This window comes from Mirounga angustirostris, unplaced genomic scaffold, assembly GCF_029215605.1.
Source record: "Mirounga angustirostris isolate CCGP_5_RB_7025 unplaced genomic scaffold, mMirAng1.0.hap1 SCAF_7, whole genome shotgun sequence".
In the NCBI taxonomy this organism is placed as follows: domain Eukaryota; kingdom Metazoa; phylum Chordata; class Mammalia; order Carnivora; family Phocidae; genus Mirounga; species Mirounga angustirostris.
In genome coordinates, this window is record NW_026991715.1 from 52,653,667 (window position 1) to 52,674,808 (window position 21,142).

General features: G+C 43.8%; 1 protein-coding gene across 2 annotated transcripts in view; it reads left to right on the plus strand.

Moving 5' to 3' along the window:
• The first annotated feature begins 343 nt into the window (after positions 1-343).
• PIK3R1 (phosphoinositide-3-kinase regulatory subunit 1) overlaps positions 344-21,142 on the plus strand; it is an 84,154-nt gene continuing 63,355 nt past the window's right edge. Inside the window, exons 1-3 of one of the 2 annotated variants that reach the window (XM_045895899.3) lie at positions 345-483; positions 7,494-7,598; positions 10,659-11,381. In XM_045895899.3, coding sequence (XP_045751855.2) covers positions 11,045-11,381 — 337 coding nt within the window. In that variant the 5' untranslated portion in view covers positions 345-483; positions 7,494-7,598; positions 10,659-11,044. Of the gene's footprint in view, positions 484-7,493; positions 7,599-10,658; positions 11,382-21,142 lie in introns of both variants that reach the window. The other variant, XM_045895889.3, reaches the window with a different exon arrangement.

Below are 21,142 nucleotides of genomic sequence, written 5' to 3' on the forward strand. Positions count from 1 at the left end.
CAGACCCAGAGCGCTCCACCGCGGAGGTAGCGCGCGGCCCGGCCGCCCGGGGCATCCCCGCGGCCGGGGGCGGAAGGCCAGCCCGGCGGCAGGAAGGGTCCGCAGAGCCGGAGCTCCGCCCCTCCCGCCGCCCGGCTCGCAGGCCGGCACAGTGAGTGGCAGCGGTGGAGGGAGCGGCGCCAGCGGAGAGGGGCGGAGACGCGCGCGCTGGTTGGCGCGGGCTCGGGGGCGGGGCGCGCTGGGCCGGGCCGAAGGCGGGGCCGGGGCCGGGCACTGGCGTTGCGGGCTGACGGAGAGGAGTCGCGAGCAGCTGGAGCGGAGTTGGAGGGAGCGGCGGCGGCGACGAGGGCAACGGGCTAGCGGGTTGGAGCCGCCGAACTCGGATCCGGAACGGCGGGCGAGTCGGGGCCGGGTCAGAGGCGCGTCGAAGGCCGCCGCTGCAGCCTGGGCCCCGCAGAGGAAGGAAGCCGGCCGGCGGGGGAGGTAGGCGGCGGCAACGGGTCCGGGTGTGTGTGTGCCCGGGAGGGGGAGGCTGTGCGTGCGCGCGCGGCTGCCGCCGTTCTCTTCCTGTCACCAGGAGCCGCTTCTGCAGAGCTGAACCGGGAGAAAGCGGGCCGGCAGCCGGCATCGCCGGTTCTCGGCCAGCGTTCTGCGTGCTCCGGCAGCTTCCGAGCTCCCGTTTCCCCGGTCCTCTAACGAGCTGGCTCTGCACGCCGCCGGACTCATTCGTCCCCCGAGCTGCAGGCGATCTCGGGCTTGTCCCCACCCCTTCGTTACCGCACACTTCTGAGGGTCCTTACTGTCGCCCTGCTGCAGTTTTCCGGGGTCCTTCACCGGAGGAGAGAGCCCAGACCGTTGCCTTTGAGTTAGCGGGAAGGAGCGGAGCCTCCTCTCGTGTCCTCCAGCTGCAACCAGGGTCGCTGCTCGGGCCGTTCCCCCGAGCGGGTGGGGCGGCGGTGGTCCCCGGAGCTCGCCACGAGCCCCCGCCCTCCGAAGTTTGCCTTCCTCCTCTTCCGGGGTGGGGGAAGTGCGCCTCGGGGCGGCTGGTCGCTGGGGCCCTAAAGGCGTCTAGTGCCGGCTGGGCCTGGACAGGTTGTTGGAGGCATATTTAATGGGGTCTTCGAACAGTCCGGAAATCCAGCTTTTTGTAGCGCGGGGCGAGACTGGAGGGAGCTGCCCAGCAATATGGAGCCGGCTAGGGAGAGCGGGAGTGTGGCAAGCCCGAGCTAAAATATCGTGGGGAATTGTCTGGCAACCACAGCTCTAACACTCACTTCCCAAGAGCAGAAACTGCCCCGCAGATCACAAGACAAAGAGAACTGAAGAGCTCAGGCCAGCCACTCCTGTACAAATACATATTTCGATAACCAAATTCGAGCATGAAATAGAAGGGTGTGAGTGGAGTGGCTGTTACATGTTGAATGCAGAGCGCCTGGGAACTGGCTTTGGGGAATTTCTTATGCTTCCCTGAGTGCTATTAATACCGAAAAGGGCTCACTTCCACCGTTAATCCCTGGTGGAGCTGCAGCACTGTGGTATCCGAGTATGAGTTTACTTTGTATTTAGGGCTTTTATGACTTTGGAAGCTACACTTTTTTTTTCTTTTTCTCTTCTGTTCTTTTCTCTTTGTCATTCAGTGCGAAGTACGGCTGGATAAAGCAGTTCCGGGTTTTGAGTGCAGCATAAGATTGTCATTTCAGTGTAGTGAGGTTCAAGTTTTAGTTGTTAGGCGGGATATTCGCAGAGCTTACTGACCCAGGCATTTATGTTGAATTGTATTTTAATGTTTCATTAGTTTGGGTTGCGTTTCGCAACTTTAAAGATGGGTAGTTATTAGCTAGAAAAGAAAGAAGACAGGTTCATTTCTGAGGCACGGTATTAGAGTAATGGATCTTCAAGGTGCAAATCATCGGGCATTTGGTGAGTTCTGCGGAGAAGACCACAAATAGCTTTTATCTTTAAAAAAGAACCCCACCCCCATATAGGTTTTTGATAGATCATATTGTCCTTGAAATAAACAGTTCAAACCAACAGAAGGTAATTTCTTAGAAACAGAAGTTGTTTAAATTTTGGGAAGCAGGTGTTTGGGTTGTTACAAAGAAAATACCCTAAAAGTAGTTTGGGGGGGCAGCGTCCCTCTAAAGTTTGAGAAGGTGTGTTTGGTTCAGAATCAAGCTTTAAACTGGAAAGGTCAGTGGAGGAGACTACCTTATCTGCCTTGCAGAATTGTTGGGTTCTGTCATTGCTGGCCTCTTCAGATTTTATATCCGTGTTGTAGATAGGTAGGTAGTAGTCATACTTTTTTTCATAACAGTGTATAGGTTTTTGTGACTGGGAGGAAGATCTGTGTATCTCATATTGGCTTTCAAAGTGTGATGTGCTTTTGCTTTTTAACTTCCATCTTGATATGGGACCTGTTCTTGTCAGTTGCATAACAGAACTCTAGTGTACACATGTCTATCTGCTGTTTTATCTGCTTTTGTAAAATGATGTTATCACTGTGTCCTTTCACATGTGTGATGCTGATGGTGTGAAAAAGCACTTCACTTCCCATCAATTAATTATATTGTCTTTTCTTAGCTATTTTTTGAAATTTATATTTATTAAGATCAGAAAATCCCCACAGCATAAAAAGTTAGTTTGGGGGAATAGAAGTGGTACAATAAGTTATAGTTAATACATGTTTTGGTTGTGGGTAGTGGTGCTGGTCGCATGCATTTATCTTCTGGAATTGCCACTTGTACCTCAGCCGATTTTTGAAGGGTTTTGTACCTTAAATGCAAACATACACCACCTACCCGAATCTTGTGTTGTTAAAAGTGACCATACGTATTAATTTTTTCCATGAGTGCCTTGTAATTTTTAAGGTAGGGTGTTGGTCAGAATTTCCTTTTTTTCTTAGGTAGTTCTAAAAAGGCATCCACTCTGAAAGATTGTCCTCTTGCTCACGAAAACAGGGACAATTTCAGTTCATCTTGTGTTGTGTTTGCATTTTGTGATTTCCAAACTGCGTTTTATTGAATAAGGAGATGATGGTGAATGAGCAGATTTAAAGAAAATGATTTTATGGTCAGGTAGATGATAAAAAGCTGAGATAATGGCTGCGTTTGGGGTTTGGGTTGTAATTCTCTCACCTATGCGGGATACACCACGCAGAAGAAAATGGGAAATGCTTCTTTCTGTATGTTGTCCATTTTAGACAGGCTCCCCGCAGATCTGTTTTGGAGGGCACAGGGATTTGCCAGTGAACTCAAGAGAATGGAGTCTCTTAGTGAAGCTCTCAGAAAATGAGGTTACTTACCAGTGGAAGAAACGGCTTATCAATTCAGTTTTTTACCTTAGAAGGCACAATATAAGTGCTATAACCATTTTTAATCAAAAACTTAGGTTGTAAGTAATTTTTAAAATATTCATGTTATTGATTGCTTTTTTTCTCTGTCCTAATGTGATTTCTTGCTACGCTTCTGCCAACTCTCTTATTGGAATTACTTGCCTAAAAGAATGGCGATTAAAGGCCATTTCACGTGCATTATGCCCAATGAGCTGAAAAATAGACTACGTAATTACTCATAAACTTGTCTCTCTGGCTTATGTTGGTTGGTTTTTTTTTTCCTCCAAGTGTATAATGAGCATAGCATAGTTTCTGCTGAAAAAAAAAAAAAAATCGTGCTGTAAAAATATCTTTGGAGATTGTATCTTCCCAGCATTGTTTTCCTTAAAGTAAATCGAACACATACCCACAGGCACCTGTAGTCAAAATAGTTTTTAGGTGAAGGATCACCCCAGAGAGTGCCAAAGTGTGAAGAGACTCCACCGGTGTGCAAGAGTGAGTTAATAAAGCAAGGTGCCTGGTCAGGTGTGCCTTGCCCCTCCTCTTCCTGGCTGGACCCCAGTGGTCCAGACCCTGGACTGGTCCCAAAAAGCTACCTTTAGTCTCTGGAGGACTCTTTTCTCTTTGAGGGCAGCTAGGGAGCCACCACCAAACCCTGTTGGAGAGGAGTCTTGGCCCCTCCCAGGTCTCGAGACCTTTGCCCAGACCTCCAAAGCCACCCCTCTCCCTCAGGCAGGGAGAGAACTAGGTGGGCAAAGTCCACATGTAGCCTTTTTGTGTCTACTTACTCTGAAAAGGAGTTGAAGGGACAGCAGAGAGTTCGCAAGCCTTTAGAGGCGGGGCAAACAAAAACTCCTAGCAAATATTCCTGTTTCAAATAAGACTTGTATAAATGGCAGTAAGGGGTGTTGAATGCTAGTAGTAATAATAGTAGTAATGGTACCAGTAATAACATAGCTGCAGTTTACTAGCTATGTAACATCAAGCAAATCATTTAACTCTTCTGTGCTTGTTTTCTCATCTGTAAAATGGGGATAAGTAATTGTATCTAGGACGGTTGTAAGGGTTCAGTGAGTTGATCTATGCAAAACTCTAAATGCTGTGCCTGGCCCGTAGTAAACTCTGTGTTGGTGTTAATTATATTAAGTTCTAATTATCAAGCATGGAGCTAAGCACTTTATATACGTAATTTCATTTAATCCTCATAGTAACCCCGGGAGGTCTAAGTTTGCTTATTGTATCTGTCTCACAGATGATAAAATTGTGCCACAGAGAGATCTGAGTAACTTGCCCAAGGTTAAAAATCCACACAGTGATGGGGACAGCTGCCTGTGTCTGAAGCTCAGTGCTTATACTAATCTTCTCGTTAACACTTTTGCAAAATACCATTGTATTTTCATGAGAGGAGGGGGTTCAGATCATCTCCAGTTCTCTCGTTCCACGGCCATTTCCTCAGGTCTCTTCCCCGTGATGGTGCAGGGGACCGGAACAGTCAACCCCGCCGGCCTTGCCTGGGTGGTGGGATATGTTTCTCAGGACCCACAGCAGGAGCACCAGCATATTTCTGCCAGCCTCCTTGGGAGGACTCCAGCTGGACCTGGGCCTCTCTTCGCTGCCCCTCCTAAAGCGTTCCAGTTCTGTGTCATCACTTTGCCTTCAGGAGAGTCCTGCCTCCTTGTTGTTTCACCTGGGCTCCCAGCCCCACTGCTCCTCCAGCCCCAGAAGGGCTGCAGGCAGGAGTCTTGCCCTAGACACGCTGCTTGCCCACGTTTTGGACTCAGCCCTGAGCATCGCAGCCGGCAACACATTCTGGTCGGTTTGAAAATGAATGAGGATATCTGGTGACTGTTACTTTAGGCTTAATCTAACTTTGCTCTAACTTTGATTTTTATGATTTCCAGGCCATTGTATTGGACGAGTGAAGAGATTTTTAAATGATGATTTGTCTTTTTAAAAGACAGCGAATTTAGGTTGGGAGCTTGCCCTAGACTCACAGCTAGCCCAGGGAGGATGGAGAGATGGGATGTAGGGAAGTATGGGCTGTGGGCCCAGGAACCCTCCATCGCCTTTGCAGCCAAAGTGAAGACCCACTGTGTGCTGGGACCCAGTGCCAAACTGCTCATTGAATCACAGGACAGAATCATAGGATTGGAGCATATTCCTGCTTTACTTCAAGTGATTTAAAAATATCCTATATTCCTGTCTCCCCACCAAGTTTGCTAAATCCTTGTCCTTTGTAAAAGGGGAACGAGTAAGTCAGCAAAGTCAGAGGACTTTTCAGAGAATTTTGTTTGGTTCTTTGCCAGAATGCCTGTGGGTTAGAGGGTTAAACTGAAAGTTTACATTCAGGCCTTTCTACATTAAGAAGTCATGGGTTCCTGATTGTCAGGCATCAGACACGATTTTATTTTGAGGAACAAAATCATAGCAAAGAGAGAAAATACACATTGATTAATGGTGTTGCAGGCAAGCAGTCTTTAAAGGGATTGAAAGACTGGAACACAGTAATTACCATTAAAAAAATTCCACTGCTGCATGCAATATTACATAAGAATAAGTTATTTGTTTATAAAATTCCTTTGTATCTTTTGTTACTATAACTTATGTATGCACTAGCTTGGAGCCTAGATTATGAAATTGCACTGCTTATTTGAAAACATTGAATTATGGATGGGTGGGTATAACCCACCTATAAAGCCTTTACTGTGTTAACAATTATTTCGGAGCTAGGTGGAAATAGTTCATTGGACTGGTAGATGTAGCCAAAGAGATTGGAGACATAATCTTGTGACTCTGGGCAACATATATCCTGTCGCTGTGGGTAGTTTGGGCTCCAAATTGATCCTGGAAGAGCTACATTACACAGGAGCTGCCAATGTCTCAGGCCACTGAGTCTTCTGTGGTCCTGGGGAGAACGTGAGGGTAAGAGAAAAAAGAACTTGCCAGTTACCTAGGTATGATAGTTCTTGTGACTATGGATTAATACTCCACATACTCCCCTAGGGAGGACCTGAGTTGTTGGAAACTGTGTAGTCACGGGCCTGGGATATTGGTAGGGGGCATAGAGACCAAGGGGGATACAGATGGCAGAAGCTTGAGCTCGTAGAGCAGAAGTGGGCAGGATTCCAGAAGTGGGCAGCCTTCCAGACGTGATGTGCCCAGTATTCTCTCATTCACTAGCTTCTAGACTTCTTTGGCAAGGATGCCTTTTACTGAAGTCTCTTTGAAAGAAAATTTGCCTTGTCCGAGATACTGGGTCCTGAACTTGATGGAACGGCTGCCAAGTTGTAGTGGCTTTTTTGGGCAGGTGTGTTTGTAAAAGAGCCACAAACACTGTCAGTGAGGCCACTGTCACAGAGAGTAAATAAAAAGCAGACGTTCAGGGGCGCCTGGGTGGCTCAGTCGGTTAAGCGGCTGCCTTCGGCTCAGGTCGTGATCCCGGGGTCCTGGGATCGAGCCCCGCATCGGGCTCCCTGCTCAGTGGAGAGTCTGCTTCTCCCTCTCCCTCTGTCTGCCACTCTGCCTACTTGTGCTCTCTCTCTATCTCTCTGTCAAATAAATAAATAAATAAAATCTTAAAAAAAAAGACGTTCAGGGTTAAATCTGAGGGGTCAGAATGTTCCGGCAAAGAATCTGCATCATTGACCCTATGGACATACCTGGGCTGTCCTCGGTCATCAAAGCACGTTGAACTTGGGCAGTAGGTTCTAGTGGTGTCAAAAGTTGTGGCCCTGGAGCCAGACTGCTTGAATGGGAACTGTGATTCTAGCTCCCGGTTGCTGAGTGTGTCCATGGCCAAGGTACTCAATTCTCTGTACCTCAGTTTCCTCCTCTGCAAAGTGAGAATATTGGTAAGTGCTGCCTTGGGGTTATGCTGAGGAGTGAACATGTTGATACACATACAGTTCCTAACGAACATTAGATGGCAGTGGTTGAGTGAGTTAATATTGGGACACATCCAGCTCCCAGTAAGTGTTGGATGATGCCCATGATGACCAAGATGACGGTGACAGTCCTCGAAATGGGTGTGGCTGTTAGGAGGAAGTATGCAGCGTGGTCAAGGCGCCTGCCCCTCCCTGGCCAAGGCCGCCATGCACTTTGCCGCAGGACGCTATCCAGTTGCTGCCCAGTTGACTAGTCAGCGCTCCCTCTTCTCTTACAGGGTTGCTCTCCAACCTCTTAGTTGGCGCTGACTTTCGGCCAACCTTGAATTGTTTGGATTGATCTTCCTGGCCTTGACGTTGTGGAGTCCCAGAAGACAGGAATGGTGTGTTCTTATAATCCTAGCATCGTAGAAGATGAGGGTTTTTGTTGATTTGGGGTTTTTTTGTTTTGTTTTGTTTTTTTGAATCAGATGAAGGCCCAGAATTCTGCACAGGATTCTTCTCCTTTTATTTTTTTTTCATTTTTTTTTTTTTTTTAAGATTTTATTTATTTATTTGACAGAGAGAGAGACAGCGAGAGAGGGAACACAAGCAGGGGGAGTGAGAGAGAGAGAAGCAGACTTCCCCGCGGAGCAGGGAGCCCAATGCGGGGCTCGATCCCAGGACCCTGGGATCATGACCTGAGCCGAAGGCAGACACTTAACGACTGAGCCACCCAGGCGCCCCTCTTCTCCTTTTAAAAAAGTTAAGGTTCTCCTTTTAAAAACAGCGAGGGACGGGAATTAGTAGAGAAATCTAATAAGTCTTTGGCGTCTGGGTTGGGGATTCCTACTCTCAGTCATCAGGTTCCTCAGGGTTCTTTTTCTCTTTGCACAGATTTAGCCTCAGGTAACATAAGCACAGTTTTCAGGTTGGTAAAACCCTGACCAGACATGGGGCCTCTTAGTATGGTGTCCCCTGTTTAGGAACATGCATATCTGCATGGGTGTGCTGTGATCAGGGGCCTGGTGGTGGCTGAGGGCTGTGTAGGGGAGAGAGTGATGAAGAGAGACAGACAGACAGGGAGGGAGGGGGAGAGGGCGGAACGAGTGGGTAGATACAATATTCCCCATTCTGATAAGAATCTCACCAAACTGGCCCACTGGGTTGTTGAAATAGAACAAGCCATAGGCAGCAGCTGGTGGAAAGATCTATCCAACGTACTAGTTGAGGATTTTTTTTTTTTTCCCCAAAAAGACCTACATTGCCAGGAAAAGCTAACAAAAATTTCAAGGCAGATTTGGAGGAATTAAATTATTCTTAGGCATGTTGCCTGGTTTCCAGGCATTTAGAGATATGTGAATTTTCATGTTCTTTAGAGTTCTGTGTCTCATTTGTACAGAGTACATTAGTACTAAAAATGAGGTTTGCTAGTCCTACATTTTTGTGCGAATTTCTGCAGTGAATATTTAATCTGATTCTGGATCCATCAAAAGGAGAGGTTGTCTTCAAACATAATACAGTTTATTTTTCTAATACACCCTGCTGATTGCTTTAGTTTTCTTTTTTATCTGATGACTGAAATACAAAGTTAGAATATTATCTCAAATTAGTATTCTAACTACTCAAAGGTTTCCAGTGTTTGTTTTTGCTTCTTTTAATATTAACTCTAAGAGTGTTATTGTACTACCATTAAAAGGCTCTAACCCCGTGAAGTTGAATACTTGACGCTTCTGCGTGCCAACATCACGGGCTGTTGATTAGATTCTGCATATTAAGATGCATATACGGACGAGTTCCTATAATACTAAACTTCTCAAGTGGCCCCCTCGTTAAAACACACGGAGCTCTCTTTGATATACCACACTGATGTTGTGTGGCTCTCGTTTATTGCTTTGCTACTCGGCCAGCTTAACTGAAACCTTTAAGTTGCTTTTACTCTTTATAATGAAGATAGTGCTGAGAAATGACCAGAGTGCAAAGTGTGTACATGAACGCCCTGTGCTGTTGGCAGGGCACGTGCTGACTTTCTCTCTAGAGAGTCTTTAATTCCTCTGCCTCTACTATGTTACAAGAAAAAAAAGCAAAAGCTTGCACTACTCGTTTCCCCCTACACCAGGGCTATCTGTGCAGGGTAATTTCCAGCAACCATTTCTACTTCCTCTTCAGTTCCTTAACTCCTTCAATTCTAGCGACTGTCCTCAGTGTCTCCAGACTGGAGTCAGCTTTCTCAAAAGTCAGTGATGATACGGTGATGGGCAGAGCCCCGAGTCTCCTAGCCTTGCCTCACTTTCCCCTTGCTGGAGGCCCCTGCAGGATTTGGTCTCAGGGATCACCTTTTCCCACCCAAATCGTCTTATCCATTGTTTCCCAGATATAGTGTGTCTCCAAACTTGGACTTTGCTTTTAAGGTTGCATTCAGTGAACCCCAGTGTTTGATTCTTGGATGATTTTTTAACCTTCGATAGTTTTTCTTTGGGAGTTCCTCCATTCTATTGAGTTCAGCCTTGCCTTATTTGCAGCTGATCAAGTCTATAGCGGGTTCCCTCTCTTGAATCACAGGCTAGGCTTGCCCCTGCCCCCTACACTAGCAGTTGTACGCCCAGCATCCCCTAAAGCCCACCGGAGTTAACTCCGGGTAGGCCTTCTGCTCCTGTTCTGTGTTCACTCTGATTCAAGCATCACCACATCCACTCATGCTTTCTCTGCAGTGTCTGTTGCTTCATTCCTCCCCTCCATACCTTCTGCTGCCGCCTTGGTTCCTGCCCTCAGGGCCTTTCACCCACACCACTGTAGTACAGCTTTCATCCTCACCTGTCCATCCCTATTCCCGTCCGTCCCATTCACCGTAGTTAGACCGAGATTCTTCAAGTGCATCTCTCATGTTGTTTCTCCTCTTCCTCCATGCGTTTTTGGTGGCTCCCGAAATTAGACCATAGTACTCCCAAGCTCAGTGCAGGCGTGCATCGTGTCCTATAACCCCTCCCTGTCTTTCTAATCCAGTTCCAGTGCTCCCTCTTAGGCTTCTGATGCTTTGGACTGCCTGTTCTAGCTCTTCCCAGAATACGGCATTTGCTTAGTCACATCTGTACCTGAGATCATGCCACACATTCCTTTCTGTCTTCAGATCCCTGCAGTTAGACGTGGTCTCTCCCTCATTGGAACCCACAGCCTTGAGTCTCTGCCTGTCTTCCGCTATTTACCTAGCGTTATGGTTCCTTGTGTACTGTTCTTATCTGAGAGACATTGCCACATACCGGCGCACCTCCCAGCCCTGCCTAGTGTTCTTGGAAGGCGGATTGTCTTACTAATCTTTGTTGTATATATCATGTGGAGCAGTAGCACCCTGGCCTGTGTGTGTATGCCAAATTGATTAAATACTTGTTGAATGGAAATAGAAATTCAAATTCACACAGATGGCAAAGTGTGATGTTCATTCATAAGTCTTGTTTTTCCTTTGCTAGGTGAAGCTCGCGTGTGGAGTGACACAGTCTAATCAGACGCCAGATGGACAGTGTGACAAGAGTGTCAGAAAGGATTGGGCCGCGCTGCGAGAATCAGCCTGGAGGCCAAGTGTTGACGAGCTGCTGAAAAGGAAGCCAGTGGGAGGACTGTGGGCCGCAGAGGAAGTGGCACCCTGTCTTCAGTCATACCATTGATGGAGGACAGATGGATAGCCGGACATCCGGTCACCTCTCCTCTTAAACCTTTGGAGAGTTGTCCTTTGTCCTCTGCTGGACACATATTAGGAATCTTAACTTACTCTCTGAATTCGCTTTCCATAGAAACGTAAGATCAGACTGCAGCGTGTCACCAGACTCCTCTGTTGCATGGTCACAGACTCACCAACATGAGTGCCGAGGGCTATCAGTACCGAGCGCTGTATGATTACAAGAAGGAACGAGACGAAGATATTGACTTGCACTTGGGTGATGTCTTGACTGTGAATAAAGGGTCCTTAGTAGCTCTTGGATTCAGTGACGGACAGGAAGCCAGGCCTGAAGAAATCGGCTGGTTAAATGGTTATAATGAAACCACAGGGGAAAGAGGGGACTTTCCAGGAACTTATGTTGAATATATTGGAAGGAAAAAAATCTCGCCTCCCACACCAAAGCCCCGACCACCTCGACCCCTTCCTGTTGCACCAGGTTCTTCGAAAGCTGAAGCAGACAGTGAGCAACAGCAAGGTCAGTATTCATGAGTGATTGCTTCATGGCTTTTTTTTTTAGGAAAAGCCTGAGAGTTGTGTTGGGCTATCGCCCTCGGAGAAGAACTCATTTTGGCAACTTTATCTGAATTTATGTATGGTATATAAAAGCTTGGTCAATAATTGCAAGACTAGAAATTTGTGTTTGTGGGGTAGAGAGTTGGAAAAAGAAGGAGATGGTGTATGAGAACCTGTTTCATGAGCATCTTTAAACCCTGTTATTACAGTTGCCATGGAATTAAACACTACTGCACTCTTCCTCTTATAATTGGTATTAATATATTTAAATAATCATTTGGGGAAAGTCGAGGGTAAGTCAGTATATTTAACATTAATTTGATGTATATGGAAAAATGTCGAGAGCAATAAAGTGACCACAGAAAGCAGAGAAGAAAGCATTGTTTTTATAACCTGGTTATCTCCCTCTTGGTTTCCTCTCCAGAAACACTGTGGCTGAAGCTGACGCCTAATCCCGTACTCAGAATAGATGGAGAGGGAGTTCTCTTCCTTCAAGGGCAGGGTCATTCATAGCATTATTGCTTCTAGTGTGCTTGGCCGTCACAAGAAAAAAAAAATTACTGAATGCTTTTCTTAAATGGAAACCACCTTGATTCAAAACCCGCTCCTTGTTTATTATTGGAGATGGTCCACACTCGAGCTTTGTGCACAGCTGGTCATTTAAGGTTTTTCTGTGTTCAGTGTCACACAGAGACAAGCCCTTTGCTCAGCTTTGCCCTTACGGCCTTTGTTAAATACTCATTTCCTCAGTAAATTTCAAGCTTTTTTTTTTTTCTTCTCATAATTGTTTCTTTTTTTCTCAGACTGAGGAAGGTTTGGAAAGGTAGGTTTAAAACAGGTGGACCCTACCACAGCGGTTGCATGTTAAGTCCAATGGTGTGTGGCATTACTGTGTATTTCTGGGAGGGATTCTTCTCTTGTGCCTTCTTTAACGTTGGCTTATTCTGGCACATAGGAATGAGGTAACACGGGAATAAAGGAACAGAATGCAAGGATAAAGAGCTGCCTTTTAGCACTGAGTCACAATATGACAGGGAACATTTTGTAGAAGTCAGCATTCCTGCCTAGAGATACCTGAAGGGATGTGCCTTTTCCTCCCCTGCCTCACCCAAAAGAGATACTTGTTTGATGAACATGATACCGTACTTTATAAATAATGTCCAAATAATGTCTTTTACTATACAGTTGAAAAGCAAAAGTTAATTTTTCTTTGCAGGTAAGTCAGAAAACCTGGACTGCATATGTAGATACAGTTTTGTCAACTATTGCATTTCATTGAGCACATAGAAGGTGTATACATTATTGGTGTTTTTTTTTCCCCCACCAAACTACGTATTTTAATATGGCTGTTAATTTTTTAAGTTAAAAAAAAAAAAACTTAAAGTAGGCTGATTCAAAAGGAAAAACTATTTAATTTGTCCCAGAATATAAAAGATGACAGAATCCTCCAAGTATCTGTGTTGGATTAGAGAAGATTATTTGAAAGGTGGGAAAAGGGGCATCTTGTCAAATTAGTGACCCAGATTTTGTAAAAATAATTTCTAAGCAAAATTGCATTTGATAACTGCTATTAGGTGTAACTTTCATTATAAGCAAAATGATTTTCTCTTTCTAGGTCCTAAACTATTTTGCAATGCTTTCTTTCTCATGTGATGTGGTGACAATGGAGATTTTGTAACACATGAGAAGGTAGAGTAATTGAAAATTTTTAGCAGAATTTAGGAAAGAAACCCATGATAATGTGCATCCGGGTATTAGAAAGAGTGGGCCCAAATACAATGAGAAATTAAGAGTTACTGAAAGGTTGAAGAGGCAGTATGGGGAGGTTGTAAGGGGAGTGTAGTACTAAACATTAGATTTTCCAGAAATGTTAGTCTTCTCTTCTCATTTATATAGGATTTGTCTGAAATGGGAATTCAGTAGCTCCGACTAGTTGCCTGTCACATTGAAAGGGAAAGTAGTTGTAAGGACAAACATGTATGTTGGAACTATGGGATTCTGGTTTGGAAGACTTTGCAGTGACAAATTGTGGGGCAGCAAGAGAGGATAGTTCTTTTCTTACTGTAATTGAATTCCTTAGCACTTTTCTCTTTTTACTCCCTCCACTTGATTTAGCCCGTGTTTTGTGTTTGACTTTCTTTCTTTTACTTAGAAGGTTACCCTCGAGGCCTGAGATCACATGCAGGTCTCCTGTTGAGATATGTCCTAGGGAGAGCTGGCACTCCCCCTGTAATGGACAGGGGTTAGACAGAGGATGCTCATGCCTGCCTGCCTGCTAATTGTGTGGTTCTTGGCTCCTGCTCTTGGAGCCTCCACTTTTCCTGGAATGTTCCTGGAAATAAAGCGGTAAAGTTGAGCTTTTGAAACTCATTTGAAAATCTGCTAAACCTTCCACTGCTACATTTTGCATGTAGTCTCTTAGGAAGCCCAGTCTGTCGATGGAATTGAATCTGTTCATTGGTCCATTGTTGTATTTACTGGCTTCGAAGTCATTCAGTAAACATGAACTGCGTCCCTATTTTGTGCTGGGAAGTAGCGATGACAAATGAAGTCAAGATTCGAGAGCGAGTCCAATCACAACTTTCTTTTAAGGAGAGAGAAGGCGTGTCCTTTCCCCTCCCACCTCAGGGCTCTGCTTCCTTCCCTCCGCTTGGCTGGCTCTTCCTCGCACATCCCTTGGGCGACCTACTCTCCCCTCTGCTCACATCTTCTCATGGAGGCTGGCTCTGCTCACCCTGTTTCACATGGTGACCTGCCCCTCTGCTTTTGCAAACCATTTATTATCTAACCTGCTATAGAATTTACTTCCCATGTGGATGTTTATCATCTCTTCCCTCTGCCAGATTGTAGGCTCCATGACGGCAGGAATCTTGGTTGTTCCTCCGTGATCCCAAGTATCTAGAACAGTGCAGTCGATTCTCAGTGGATAAAGGCTTGCTTTTGAGGTTCTTCATAAATGTTTCACATCCCAGGCGGCTTGAGAGCCCTGCACTCTGTATGTCACAGGCAGGCACAGGAGGCTGCAACAGCCCATTCTGTGGTTAGAAATCACAGCTTATTTGTTTTCACATCATTCCCATCTGAGGAATCTTGCAGCCTTGACCTTGACCGTTGCATACTTTGCTCTCCAAAACTGTTATTTTCTACTCCAGTGCTTAGGAGAGGTAGTTCTGCTAGCGGGAAAGTGTGTAAAGCTGATAGAGGGTTCTGTCAGCCACTTAAGCAAAGTGATTAGAACGTGTGTCAAGATCTGCAAGGGTCCTCAGGTTTTATTTCCTCTCCTCTCCTTTCATCTCCTTCCCTTTGCTTGGGGGCTAAAATTGCTGAGAGGAGTTTCACATTTCACTTTCCGACCATTTAGTGAAGCCCTCTGTGACCTACTTTGGAGAGAACCTCTTCAGTGTTTCACACAGGTGAAGGGTGTGCAAAATGGGTGTCCCATGGTCCTTAGGGGGGCCGTGCTGTTGAAAGACAGTACTCCAGCTCTTTCTGCATTAGGCTCTTCAGACACTGGCATTCCATTCCCAAACACACAACCCCGTTCAACCATGGTCCGTAGTTCCTCTGTACACAGGGAAATGACGGAGGTGGAGATGTAGGGATAGGGCAATAAAAATGTTTTCCTTTCTTTCATAAATAAGCTGTCCCGTGGGGCTATTTCTTGAGACAGTGTTTTGCGATTCTTTAAAGTCATGGTAATGCACAATATTTAGACTAGTGAGATTCTAGTTAGTAACAAACTAGAATCTAGTTTATTGTATAGACCTAGTAACCATGTTAGTTTGTATCGAACATTGGAATCTGCTAACTTGAGAGACCACTTATGGATCTGAGTTCATACCCACCTCCGTCCCCCATCCACACCCCTTACTGGCTCCCACTTCGGACCCTGACAGTGAGTCCCAGGCCCCAGCTGGTTCCACATATAGAACACAAAGCACAGGGGCGCCTGGGTGGCTCAGTCGTTAAGCATCTGCCTTTGGCTCAGGTCATGATCCCAGGGTCCCGGGATTGAGCCCCACATCGGGCTCCCTGCTTGGTGGGAGGTCTGCTTCTCCCTCTCCCACTCACCCGGCTTGTGTTCCCTCTCTCGCTGTGTCTCTCTCTCTCAAATAAATAAATAAAATTAAAAAAAAAAAACAAAACACAAAGCACACATTTGGCGAGGCCTATTTTAAATTTTGATCAAAATTCTCTCTAAGCAGAAAAAGAAAAAAGCTTATAACTTGTCTTTGCTTTCAAGGTTTCCCTGGCCAAGTTATTTTTACATTTCTGACACTCAGCATTTGAGTGCCCCTCCATAGTTGTCATTCATCGTCTAGAAAGCAAGGCTGTCATAAATCACACAAATTGACTACACTGTACAGAGGTCACAGAAGATAGCAGCCTGATCCCAGATCACACACCTTTGCTGAGCCTCATGGTCATAACACACTGCTGTTGCTCATCCAGAGAGTACCTGTGAAAGTAATTTGCTTTGCTTCTCAAATTCCTGCCTTTATGAGTTCTGTTTCCGTTGAGATGATGCCTTGTCAGAACTTTCTTCGCCTTTTCTCCTACTTAAGTGAGACTTCGCTGTGAAGTTAGAGGCTCGTCCTGTTGAGCTCCTCTGAATGGTGGGCTGAGACGTCGGACTTGTGCTGACTGCCCATTCCGCGTTGACCGTGCTGCTATTGTGAGAAAGCAGGCCTGGTTATAGGGTATTCGAAGATAAAGGCCTTAGAACCCTGCCTCTAACGACCCACTGGAAAAATTAATCAGAACACTAGAGATTTTGACCTCTGTGTTTACATACGACATGAAACACATTTCCAAAAGATATCATCAATATAACTGATTAAAGAGTAGGTCTGGAGAAAACAAGTGTGATAATTATTTTTGCTAAAATCAGATGAGCTTAGCCACTTCTCTTAAGATCCCAGAAGGAATTACTCATGTATTAAGTGACATGTTATAATAAGTTCTCCTGCTCGAGTGCCAGCATTTCTGTTCTTTTTTTTTTTCCATTTCGAATCTTTTTACTAAAGTCTTGATTTTTAAGACATTTTTCCTGTGAATTTTAAATTTAATTATTTTGTCTGCCCAGAAATGTGAAGAGAAAGGCAAGTAACCCTAATTAATAGTTTGCATACCCATGGTTAGTTGAGAAAGAAATTGACAAACAGAGAAAAGATTTTCACATCTTTCCTGCTTTTTAGCAGAAAAGTTCTGCCCCGACCTGGCTGGCCATATTAGGAATTAAAAGCAAAACCTAAGGGGGGATGAGTAGAGAGTTCCTCTTGGTACTCCCAAACAGAGAGGGAGACGTTCCTCCCTCCTTCCTCCAGTCTGTTATTTGACCAGAAGGACTTGACTTTTTCTTTCCTGGAACTGTGGTGACAGTTAAGTTCAAGGTTACAGATAAGACATTCCTTGAGGAAAAGATTTCTGCCATGTTACCATGATGCGTGTCATTTAGAAACACAGAGCTATGGTGTGCAGGTTGTATTTTCTTAGGTGAGATATATGTTCAGATGATTTCATTAAGGCTTCTGGCTTTAGACATTTCACTCTGCTCTTTTTTTTCCCAAAATGGGTAAAGGGTCCAAAGTCCATATCTGTACTACCTAAATAAAGCCTTCACCCCTCTGATTTGAACAGGATCTCTGTTAAGTGGAGTGAGCCTATTTTGTCTCCTAGCAACCAAGCTAATGATGATGTTCTAATGAAATTTTCCTTGTCATAAAAGTAGAACTCTATATTCAAAAATGTTTCTTTTTTAGTTTAGTTGTCAGTAGATTCTGTGATAACTTTGACGTCCGTCTTCTCTGGTTCCTAGGTGAATGCATCTTTGTCGAAAACAGGAGAAATTCTGGGGCGCCTGGGTGGCTCAGTTGGTTAAGCGACTGCCTTCGGCTCAGGTGGTGATCCTGGAGTCCCGGGATCGAGTCCCGCATCGGGCTCCCTGCTCGGCAGGGAGTCTGCTTCTCCCTCTGACCCTCCACCTCTCATGCTCTCTCTCTCTCATTCTCGCTCTCAAATAAATAAATAAAATCTTTAAAAAAAAAAAAAAAAAGAAAGAAAACAGGAGAAATTCTGATTAATAAGCACTTCTCCAGTAAGTCAGAGTTTGAGAAAATAATTCAAATTCTTAAATTCAACAACAAATGGTGCCTTACATCTGCTAAGTAGCATTCAAAAAGGGGAGAATTTTGTACCTCTGGCAGAACAGAATACCAGATATGGGATGCCATTTACATATCCATGTTTTTCTTAGTAAAAGAGAACATGTTAGCAGTAGAGCTGGCTGTTGGATATATGTGTGTCTTTGTTGCGAACACATTTCCATGAGGAATGACATAAAATTGGTTTGAAGGCTGAAGTGGGAGAAAATAACTTGGTGTGATAGAAATGAGAAGCATAATTGCATGGTGGATTATATCTAATGTTTTGAGGTCTTGGTTGATTTTATTGCATTCAGTACCAAAACAGTTCTCAGGCTTTCACTGAAACTACTCTAAATAGAGGAGGTCAGAGTGTACTGGAAGTTGGCTTTATTTTAATTCCTTGGGTATAATTTCCCTAAAATGTCAAGTTTAACACAATACTGTCAGAATACTTTATAAGTGTGTTACTCTTACTAATTTCTATAAGCGACCACAGTATTTTGTTTTTACCATGATAATCCCATGCACTATACATTGTTAAAATGATCTGATAAAGTAGAACTGTGCAGTTGAAAATAAAAACAAGCAGCAGATCTTTCTGTTTAATTATGTATGCAGAACTTTGTCCCAGTGGCTTCATGCCATCTAACGTATGGCTGTCATTTTCAGGAATACCTTTCCTGGACACTGTCTTGCTTGGAGGTGTTGGCATTCATCTGCTCATCTGTTTCCATTTGGTAGCATGTATTATGTGGTGCCTATAGATTCTTCTATCCTGTCACAGTTTGATGCATATTGAAGTTCTGACTGTGCATTTATTACACTGTATTGTAGGAGACAGTAATTTGGTGATCAAATTTGATATCCAAGACAGTAAAGATGTTGGTATAAGTGAAATAGAAATCTCTGTGATACATTATTTGAGTCAAAAATTCCACTCTGCTTTGCTTCCTCTAAATTCCTTAACCCCCCCTTTTTTTTAAATTCCTTAATCCTTCTAATCCCAGTGTTCTCTAGTTGTAAAATAAGAAATAGATACTGTCTTTTCTGACTTTTGACTGTATTTTTGTTTTAACCTTGCTGACACTTGGCCAGTAAACATTTATGTGTTCCTACTCAAAGAATTGTTGAGAAACAGAAGGTGAAGGGACTAGAAAAACAAGCTAGGATGGTTGGGCAGATGTGCTCGCATGACCTCGTTGCCAGATCTGATGTGGAGCTTGGGCTGTGAGATCAGATGAGATTGTTGCTAATTAAGGTGCCAAATTGGTAGCAAGTTTTGCAAAACTGCATACTGTATGATCTTAAGATACATTTCACCAGTATGAGAACTTATGCTTTCCCTGTGTTGGTGGCCTCTCAGGAATTGCTGACATCTAAATGGGTTTGTGACTTCCAGTTTGAGACACCGCAGTTCACGAGTGAATTAGATATTCATGGAATGTCTTCCTTGTACTGCGTCTCTGTGGTGTGACTAAATTTGTTGACATGATAGGAGCTCAGAGTGCCTAAGGATTTGTGTTGTGAGTTTTTTGTTAAATTCTCCAAGGCAGGTAGACAGGGTGATGGTTATAACATTTGTCTCTTCAGGTTATAAAGATTTGTTTATTCAGAGCTCTTCAAATTTGTGTGGTAGAGGTATTAGAGTATGTGCCCAAGAGGTAACATGTTGGCATAGGCATTGGGCAAGGCTGCTTTGTAGTAAAGTCAGCCAGATAGTTGGGGTAGTCATCCTCATCCTCCAAGCTTTACCCTGAGGAAGGAACCTACCACAGTGCCCTCACTCTTGGCACATAGTACCATTGACACTGTTAGAAAAAGTTGGCTCCAGCTTGTTGCTGGGTCTTGAAAAATTCAGTCTTCAAAATTACTTCAGGTTGTAAATAAGATAATCAACTGTGAATCCGCATTAAACACCACTGGGTTTATTTTTATCCCATTTTTTTTAAAATAATTTTTAATCTTTAAGAACGTTGCCTCTTTATCAGTGAATGGTTGGTTTGAAATATATCTTTCTATCCGTGTCCTAATTGTAGAAACATAGTTGAATGTTTATATCATTGCTTTATAATTTGGAAGTATTTCACAACATTGCTAACTTGCTTTTTTAGGTAGCCAAAAAGTAAATTTCCCATTGTTGAAGGAGAAAGATTGATTCAGAAAGGTTAGAGCAAGATGACTTAATTGCTAAATAATATTGATCATCTACTGAGTACCAAGAAATGAGATTTAATGAATTTGGCTAGGATATATCAGAAGTATACAGTGTAGTCATTATACCACACTTGCCCATGGATGTATTTAAATGTTGAAAATGCCTTTTTCAAAATGTACCTTAAACTAACAAAATAAATGTCACCAAGGCTTTAAAAAAAAAAAAAGACCATAAAATTTGCAGACTTACTATTTGCCAGGCATTCTGATAGGCATTTCATAGACATTTTTCATTTGATTGTTCTATCCACCCTGCAAAGATTGCATTGTTAAATCATTTTCCAGATTAAGAAGCTAAAGCTCAAATGATTTTGTAAATATTTAAAAAGAAGGGGGCTTCATAGAAGGGACATTCAGCACGCAGCTGTGTGGATCTTCTTAAGCAGTCCTTTGTGAAGTTATCAGTAACTGAAGAAACCAGATAGTTTCAGCTTTTTTGGGTGGTCTTTAATTATGTTTGTTTTATCTTTTAGGTTTCATTGGCTATTACATTCATACAACCACACAACAAATTACCTTTGTTTTACATACGACTCACAGCATTTTCTCATGTCTGTTCAATATATTAAAGGTTTGAGTTACAAAGAGACTGACGAGGCCATGAAACTAAGACAAAGTTTTGGGTACGTGTGTGTATGTGGTTTTTCTTGAGAAGAAATAAACCTTGATCAGATCCTCAGAAGTGACGTACCATTGATAAATGATTTTCCCTCCATGTCAGTTATTTTAGAAGATGTTACTGTCTGTTTCAAATGTTTCCCTGAATTTCTGATTTTCTTCTTTCTGTCTTATAATTATATCACTTTGATTGAAATGGAGCGCAGGCTGGTTATTACCTGTTTAAAAGCCAGAAAGCTGAGTATGTCCAGCATAGGAATTATGTGTTTTGGCATGTAGATAGTGGCTGCTTGAAATCCATAAATACCAGAAATCCCAGGCTGACTCAAGTGAATCTGAAGTCTTAAACCTAAGCCTGAGTTCTGTCAGAGTTAGCAGTAAACGCCATTTTAAAGACTGGCTAAATGGCTAAATTCCTTTGAATGTCAAACTTTATTTCTCAGGAAAGTCAGTCACTGCCAAGTTTATAACATAAACATTGTGTTTCTGTTTCCAGAATTCCAAGGACAGGAGGGTGGATGAGGGCACGTGAAAGGCACAGGTGAATTTTATTTCTGGGTGTTTAAAAGGACAGTGTGACATTGCACAGAGATAGTCTCTCAAAGGCGATGAGTGCCAGCAAAACCTTCTTGGATGCTTTTATTTTTGCTCATGTTTTTTTCCCTTGAAACATCGGAAAGTTTCCTCATTTAAAAAGGTCTCTGCCTGGTGGTCCTGACACAGCCTCTTGAGACTTCTCACTAGA